At 66.4% G+C, this 8,153-nt stretch overlaps 1 protein-coding gene and 1 non-coding gene across 2 annotated transcripts; both read right to left on the bottom strand.

Annotated features, from left to right (window-relative positions):
- Positions 1–400: 400 nt before the first annotated feature.
- TRNAK-CUU (transfer RNA lysine (anticodon CUU)) lies at positions 401–473 on the bottom strand. Its single transcript has one exon. It is a non-coding gene; the product is annotated as a tRNA-Lys (tRNA).
- A 1,306-nt stretch (positions 474–1,779) lies between these two features.
- KRT18 (keratin 18) lies at positions 1,780–5,175 on the bottom strand. Its single transcript, XM_062015604.1, has 7 exons — positions 4,687–5,175; positions 4,144–4,226; positions 3,471–3,627; positions 3,214–3,378; positions 2,673–2,798; positions 2,354–2,577; positions 1,780–1,959 (listed from the first exon to the last, which is right to left on the bottom strand). The coding sequence occupies exons 1-7, from the start codon at positions 5,131–5,133 to the stop codon at positions 1,857–1,859; spliced, it is 1,305 nt and encodes a 434-aa protein (XP_061871588.1). The 5' UTR covers positions 5,134–5,175; the 3' UTR covers positions 1,780–1,856.
- Between the last annotated feature and the right edge of the window lie 2,978 nt (positions 5,176–8,153).

An 8,153-nucleotide genomic window follows, 5' to 3' on the forward strand; every position in this document is an offset into this window, starting at 1 on the left:
CTATCGGGAACAGACTAACTGAGACCCCCACTGCCTGCCCCCCCGAACCGTTCAGGGGGGGACAAGGTAAAAATCCCCGGATCAGGGCTCTGAGCCCGGGAAGAGGGGAGGGGTGGCAACAAGGTGTTCTTCAAAAGGCTGGTTGGACTCTTCATTGATGTATTACTCTGTGTTGTTTCATTTTGGTTATGTGTTGGGTTTTTTTGGGTATGTTTTAGTTGATGTTGCATTAAATTATTTTTCTGCCTTCTTCCCCAAACCGAGTGGCCTGCTCTGTTTTGTCCTCAACCTTAAGCGGCAATTAAGCTCTCTCTGCCCTTGAGAAATTCTCAGCCACTTCGGTATTCGTGGTTAATCGTGGTCTTTGTTCCCTCATGAGCCTAAACCACGACATTTTTGGCGCCCAACGTGGGGCTCGAACCCAGGACCCTGAGATTAAGAGTCTCATGCTCTACCGACTGAGCTAGCCGGGCGACTGTTGACAGGGCTCCCCAGCCAGTGCCCTGCATCACTAACTACCCCTCCCGACCTCCCCCCCCGCCCCTCAAATCCCCGTTAGCACCCCAAAGGTGCCCCCTCGGGCCCCTGTCCCCCCTCTCCTCGCCTCCTCCCGCCATCCCACGCTCCTCCCCGCCGCCACCTCGGTCCCCGCCCCCGCCTCCGGGCCAATAGGAGCGCGAGGTGGGCGTGGTCTGTGGCGAGGCCACGCCCCTCCCGCCGCTGTGGGCGGAGCCGCCGCCGCCACCGCGCAACAAAAACCGCCCCGAAACACCCCCAAAACCTGCGCCGGAGCTCTGCAGAGGCCTCAGGGCGGCGGAAATGGTCCGGCCCCCGCTAGTGCGGAGCACGAGGCGGGAGGGACAGGATCAGGCCCCACGGGAGGTTTAGGAGTGGGACCTGCCCCCCAAGTGTGGGGCAGGATCGGGTCCGTAGGGGTGGTTGAAGAGGGGTTGGGCTGAGCCCCACAGGCGGGGGTCAGAATTGAGCGCATTGGGGGTCGGTAGGGTGCAGGATAGGGCCCGTGAGGCTGTGGGGAAAGAGGACAGATGGGGGGGGGGTCCTTGAGGGTCTCTGCACCCGTTAGTGCCCCCATGGTCGCCACATCCCCCCCGTTGCTGCCCCACGGCTGCCTCATGTTATCCCTTGGGCATCTCCAGACCTTTCTCCGACCCCCTCCCCCGAGGCTCCCCAGGGCCAGTGGCTGCATTCTACACCCGTGGGGGGTTCTGCGTGGCTCGGGGATGCCCCACGTTGCCCTACACGCACCCCACGGGCGTCCCCCGGGGCGAGGGGCTCAGGGGTGGCCGCAGTCGCAGCGAGCTCGGGAGGGAGCTGCAGCGGCAGTGAGTGGAAGATGTTACGGTACTGCCCCACGGCGCTGCCCCACGGCCGTGCCCATTTCTCCCCGCCACCCCTCGTCCGTGTCGGCCCTGTCGGTCCGTCTCCCCGTCCCTGCGACGGGACGGCGGCTGCTTTCAGCCGTGACCGACCTGTCCCGTCCCCTCCCCATCCTCATCCCCGTCCCCGTCCGAACCCGAGACTTTTCACCCCGATTCTCCTCCTGCCCGGCCGGGGGGAGCGGGCGCGGACCCCTGCACCGCCCGGGGTTAAACCGCGACACCACCCGGCAGCTTCCGTCTGTCCATCCGCCCACCCATCAAACGTCCATCCTCCCATTCCTTCACCCACTTCCCCTCCCCGTGCCTCAGTTTCCCCCGGGGCCGAGTCTGTGCAGCCCCCCTCCCTTCCCCCGGCCGCAAGCACACCAGCCCGGAGCCGTTCCCAGGGTGGACTCGCCATTTATTGGTGGGCGGGCCCAGGGGGTGGTCCTGGGTGCATAGGGGGTGGCCCCCGCCTCAGTGGAGCCGCCCCTTGCCGTCCCTGGCCTCGGCCGCTCCCCTCTGCTGCGTGCTCCTCTGTGTGGCCGCGGCCACCTCCTTCTCCAGGGCGTCCTGCAGGCTGTGGGTGGGAGGGGAGCTGAGGGTGCTGGGGAAAGCCGTGTGTCCCCTCGCCGCGAGGTAACCCCCCACCTCCACATCACTCCAAGGGAGCCAGGGAGAGGGAGCTGGAGCTCCAGCAGGGCAGGAGCTGGGACATCCCAGCACTGGGGCTTGTCCTGGGATGGTGGCATCTGTCTCTCATGACCCCAGAACGTCCTCAGGGATGAGCTGGGATGTCCTGGCACTTGGGCTCATCCCATCACCCAGGGCTTGTCTCTACTCACCCATCTGTGCCCTGGGATGTGCCAGCACTCAGGCTCATCCCATCTCTCAGGGCTCACTCCTGGCTGCTACTGCTGTCTCCTTCCCACCCTTCAGGAGGGATCCAGGACACCCCCGTGGTGCCCCCTTACCTGAACTCCTCTCCTCCCTCCAGTAGCCGCCGGTAGGTCGCGATTTCAGCCTCCAGCCTGCCCTTGGCGTCACGCAGCGTCTCGTACTCCTGTGCCTGGCGCCGCAGCTCCGTGCGCACCCGCAGCAGCTCGGCCTCAGCCTGCTGCACCCGCGCCTGCGCCTGCTCCAGCTGTGCCGCGCGCCGCGTCTCCACCTCGCACAGGTTGGTCTCCAGCCCGGCCTTCTGCAGAGCGGCACCCGGGCTCAGCCGGCCACTGACAGTGGATGGGTGGCCACATGGGCCTGGGGGGAGCGGGGAAGGGGGCTGGGGGCCAGCACCTGGTTGCGCAGGGACTCCAGGTCAATCTCCAGCGCCTGGAGGGAGCGGCGCAGCTCCAGTGCGGTGCTGCGTGCTGCCTCCACGTCCTTGCTGCTCTGCGTGATCTCGATGGTGCTCTCGGTGATCTTGGGGGCGTCACACACACGTGGTTCAGGGACCACCCCATGGAGGGGGCACGGAGGGTGAACCCGCCCCCCCAGGCAGAGCCGACCCCCAGGACCAGGGCCCCAGGGGAACTTGTGGGGGTCCCCAGGAATGTCACTTGGGTTGGAGCTCCAACTTCCTCTGGAGAGGGTCCCTGCTGAAACTGAGGGACCCTGCAGGATGTGGGTCACCCTGGGAGTGTCCTCGCAGTTGGGCTGGACCCCCCTAGATCAGGTCACCCAATGGGGCACCCCCCCTTTATATCATAGCGGGGACTCCCTTGAGTCAAGACCCCCAGATGAACCCCTCCTTGGCCTGATGTCCCCTGTGGAGCATCACCCAGGTCCTCCACGTGCCAGTTTTGGGGAGGGACACCCACTTTGGGGGAGGACCCACCTGCTGTCCCCACTGCTGCTCCAGCTCAGCCAGGTTCTGCTGCGCCAGCGCATCGTACTGCGCCCGGAGCTCCGCCAGCACCTCACCCAGGTCCTGCGACTTGGGCGCATCCACCTCCACAGTCACTGCCGAGGCTGAGGCTTGGCCCCGCAGGCTCGTCACCTCCTGAGGGGCGAGAGGACGGTGTCAGCGCTGGGTCCTGCCTCCCCTTGACCCCTCCCCCCTGCTCCCCCCTGCCCCTGCCACAGTCTCCTCACCTCCTCGTGGTTCTTGCGCAGGAAGATCAGCTCCTCGCGCAGGGCCTCGGCCTCTCCCTCCAGCTGCAGCCGCGACATGTTGGTGTCGTCGATCACCTTGCGCAGCCCGGCGATGTCATTCTCCACGGCCGTGCGGATGGCCAGCTCCGCCTCGTACCTGGCACACGCAGCAGCTCCAGGCCCATTCCCATCCCTGTCCCAGTCCCCATCCCCATCCCAGCCCATCCTGTCCTCATCCTGTTCCCATCATCATCCCATCCCCATCTCCATCCCATCCCTGTTCCAGCCTCATCCTTGGCCCCATCCCATCCCCACTCCTGAGCCCACACCCCTCCCATCACATCCCTGTGCCCTCCCCACCCTTGTCCTCATCCCCATCCATATTCTTATCCCTGTCCCATCTTCACATACCTGCAGCCCCATCCAACCCCTCACATCCCCAATCCTTGTATTCATTCATGTTCTCATCCCTGTCCGGCTGCCTCCAACCCATCTTTGTCCCTCTCTCCATCCTGTCTCCATCGTTGTCCTCAACCCCAGCCCTATCCCCAGCTCATCTCCATCTCATTCCTGTCCTTGTTCCTGTCCCTGTTCCTGTCTCTGTCCCCATCCCCATCCCCATCCCATCCCATCCCATCCCATCCCATCCCATCCCATCCCCCCTGTCCCTCACTTGACCCTGAAGTCATCTGCTGCCAGCCGGGCGTTGTCGATCTGCAGCACTGTCCGAGCGTTCTCCACTGTCACCTCAAAGATCTGGGGGGGACACAGGGGGACATGTCACCTCATCGTGGCACAGGGACCCCCCCCAGAGCCACCCTCCACTTCCCCCCCCCCCCCCGCTTCCACTGCTGCCACTTGCGTCACAGAGCAGATGCCAACCTGGCAGCTGCTCCTGGGGAGGGGGGACGGGACAACCTCACCCGGAAAAGCGGCCATAAACCAGGGTAGGGAGGGAACAGGCTCACCTGGGGGAAGATCTGGGTGCTGGTGGCCTTGGCTGCTGCACTGGGGGGCTGGTGGCCTTGGTGTGTCCCCCCTTTGCCACCACCCTGTGCCCTCAGCCCTGCCCATTTGTGTAACCCTGTGAGTCTGACCCACGTCCCGACATCCCTGACCGTGAGGTGCAAAGCTCGCCCAGCCCCACAGCCACCGGGTTAATGCTCAACCACACAGTGCCCCCCCAACCCTAGGGTCACCCCCGCGGTGTCCCCACCTTGTCACGCAGCTCCTCGATGGCTTGCCACTGGTGGCTCCAGTCCCGGGTGCTGGGGCCCTTCTGCGCCAGAAAATCCCGGATCTGAGTCTCCAGCCGCCGGTTCTCCTGCTCCAGGCTCCGGACTTGCTCCAAGTAGGTGGCCAAACGGTCGTTGAGGTCCTGCATCGTCTCCTTCTCGTTGGCCATCACACTAGAACCCGTCAGCAACATGCTGCTCCCCAGCCCGGCCCCATAACCGGCCCCATAACCGGCCCCATAACCGGCCCCGTAGCCGCCTGCAGAGCTGGTGAAGCTGGTGGTGCGAGTGACGGAGACGCGGGAGCCCGAGCCCCCGGCCCCGGCGTAGACACTGGCCGCGCTGGCCAGGAGCGGCCCGCGGCGACCGGAGCCGATGCCGGTGGAGCGGTGGGTGCTGGAATAGACGCTGCTGCGGGAAAAGCTCATGGCGACGGTGCGGGAGCGGGGCCGGAGCTGAAGGGACGGCCCGGGCAGAGGGATTTATAGCCGGCAGCGGCGGGGAGGGCGGCCCCGCGGCACCTCCCTACGGCCCCGCCGGGAAGGGGGGGCGGGCAAAGGACGGGGCTTTCGTTCCTGGGGTGGGATCTGCCCCAATAAGCTGTGGGATGTAGGGCAGGGGGATGACGGTCGCCCCATAACCCGTGGGGTTCAAAGGAAAAGGATGGTGCTCAGCTCCACTACCTGTAGGGTGCAGGGCAGAAGGTTGGGGCTCAGCCCCATACATTTTGGGGTATGACACAGCCCCAGCTCGCCCCTTCGCTGATGTATTGATGCACCCACCCGGTCCAAAGCGATCCCCACCCCCAGGAGACCCCCTGATCCCGCTCTTGAGGTTGGCAAACCAGAGTTCCTGGAGTGACGGGTTGCTGTTGAGCTGTTGTGGGGCTCACGCCCCCCATGGGGAGGGTCTCCGCTCCTCGGGGGGGGTTGGCCCTGCCCGACCGGCTCCAGGAATCCTGCCCGACCTCTCCTCGTTCCCCCAGGATGGGGGGGGACACGCTCTGCACCACCCCTGCCCCATGGGACAGCCAACCCCCCTCGCCGGCACCCCAAACTCAGAAACTCCTCACCAATGGGGCTCAAATCCCACTTTGCCCCACTCCCACCCTTCTGGACCCCCTCATTCCAACCCCTGGGCCCGTCTCGAGGGGCACATTCCAGCGCTATCGGCACCGGCGCGCCCGGGGGTCTGGAGCCGGAGGGGGGGCTCAGCGGGGCGGTCGCCCTTTGCCCATCTGCCCCGAACAGCCCCCCCACCCCGTGCACCCCTCGCACTTTGTACGGCCCCACGGTGGGGGGAAGGTGCTGCCGCCCCCCAATTCCCCGCTCTCCAGCCTTGGCCCGCCCCGAGGGGCTCGACCTGGCTCTGCTCGTGTCTGCGCCCCGAGATATGTGGGGCGAGAGCGTCCCACAGCCTCCAACGGCCCCTTCCTCTCTCCCAGCCCCATTTCACCCTCCCCTGCCCCCTTCTGACCCATTTCACCGTATTCTGCCCCCTTTTGCCCCAATCTGCCCCATTCTGGCCTGTTCCCGCCCCATTTTACTCTCTTCTCCCCTGTTCCTGCCTTTTTCCTGCCCCATTTCACTCCCTTCTGCCCTATTCTGCCCCATTCCCGCCCCGTTTCACCCCGTTCCTGCCCCGTTTCGCCCCTTTCTGCCCCGTTCCTGCCCCGTTTCACCCCGTTCCTGCCCCGTTTCGCCCCTTTCTGCCCCATTCCCACCCCATTTTACCCCGTTCCTGCCCCGTTTCGCCCCTTTCTGCTCCGTTCCTGCCCCGTTTCGCCCCTTTCTGCCCCGTTTCGCCCCTTTCTGCCCCGTTTCACCCCGTTCCCGCCCCGTTTCGCCCCTTTCTGCCCCGTTTCACCCCGTTCCCGCCCCGTTTCACCCCGTTCCTGCCCCGTTTCGCCCCTTTCTGCCCCATTTCGCCCCGTTCCCGCCCCGTTTCGCCCCCTCCCGCCCCACGGCCGCCCGCTGCCCCGCCGCGGCTCAGGGGTTTGTTCCGTTGCCAACCCCGCGCCATTTCGGCCTCTGAGGTGCCGCGGTGGCAGCGGCGGGGGAGGGGGACGACGAAGAAATGGGGGGTTGGAGCCGTCATGGCAGGGGCTGAGCCGGGGGTCACAGGGAGTCCCCACTCGGGGGTCTCCCTGCTGTGTCCTGGCTCAGGGGTCCTGCCCAGGGTCCTGGTGGCATTTGGCCCTGGGGGCTGCTCCGGCTCCCACCTCTCCCATCCCTGACCCCCTCGGCCGCCGCCGTGAGCCCGTGCTGGACGTGAACCCCCCCCATCAACCTCTCCACTCCTCTTTGAGGGTCCCGCATGGAGACGAGGGACCCCTCGGGGGACCCAGTGCGGGTCCAGGGGGGAGAGGCCGTTCCCATCCCGGCCCTTATCGGCCACATTCCTCCCGTGGGTGGTCCCTGGCCCCGGTGGCCGCCAGAGCTGCCGGTGGGACCATAAATCCCCGACGGAATGCCCGTGGCTGCTGAGGCGCCGCCGCAGCGCATCTCCCCGGGGATCGGGGGGTGTCACTGGGACGAGCCCCGGGGCCACCCGTGTCCATGTCCCCAACCCGTGGGGACACGGAGCCGCCCGGCCCCCCAAGGGTTAAGCACAGGGGCTGAGGTCCGGCCGCATTCCTGAGCGGTGATTGTCGAACTCACCGGCCCTCACTTCTCCTCTTCCTCTCAGGGGGTCGCCCAGCGGGATCTGCCCCCCTCCCCCACTTTTGGGGTCCTGCCTTCACGAGGGTGAGGACGTGCGCTTTGTCCCCGCGTCTTGGGGACATTCCCTGAGCCACCGCGTCCCTCCGGGCCCCGGGGGGATGGTCGGACACCCAGGGACCTCCCCCCCCCCTCCACGGTACGCCCAGGGGGGTCCCTGGGGAGGTACACTGCGGCACCACGCGACCCCCGACGAGCTCTGCCTTGGCACAGCCCCTGCGATAGGGTAGGGGTGCGTCCCGGAGACCCCCGACCTGGGCACACGCTGCCCCCCAGGTCCCACACTCGGCCGGGGAGGACTCAGGATCCGCAGCCACGCGGCGCCGGCTCCTGCCCGGCACCGCTCCCGCCCCGCTGCGGTATCTCGATGGGGGATGAAGGATTGGCCGGGGCTGCACATTCCTTCGTGATAAGAGAAGCCCGGGAGGGACGGACGGTGAGGGAATGGAGAGAGTCCCTGGGGGGATGGGGAGATGAGGAGTGTCCCTGGGGGAATGGGGAGATGAAGAGTGTCACTGGGGGGGATGGAGGGGGGGATGGAGAGAGTCCCTGGGGGGATGAGGGGGATGAGGAGTGTCCCTGGGGGGATGGGGAGATGAAGAGTGTCACTGAGGGGGATGGGAGGGGGATGGAGAGAGTCCCTGGGGGGATGAGGGGGATGAGGAGTGTCCCTGGGGGGATGGGGAGATGAAGACTGTCACTGGGGGGGGATGGAGAGAGTCCCTGGG

The sequence above is a fragment of the Colius striatus genome, chromosome 26 (genome assembly GCF_028858725.1).
Source record: "Colius striatus isolate bColStr4 chromosome 26, bColStr4.1.hap1, whole genome shotgun sequence".
Taxonomy (NCBI): domain Eukaryota; kingdom Metazoa; phylum Chordata; class Aves; order Coliiformes; family Coliidae; genus Colius; species Colius striatus.

Excerpts from the sequence above, each read along its gene's own strand:
- KRT18 (XM_062015604.1), bottom strand. The coding sequence starts at position 5,133 with ATGAGCTTTTCCCGCAGCAGCGTCTATTCCAGCACCCACCGCTCCACC. Across the intron at positions 4,227-4,686 it reads TCGAGGAGCTGCGTGACAAG|ATCTTTGAGGTGACAGTGGA; the intron begins GTGGGGACACCG and ends TGTCCCCCCCAG. Across the intron at positions 2,799-3,213 it reads AGCAGCAGTGGGGACAGCAG|ATCACCGAGAGCACCATCGA; the intron begins GTGGGTCCTCCC and ends GACGCCCCCAAG.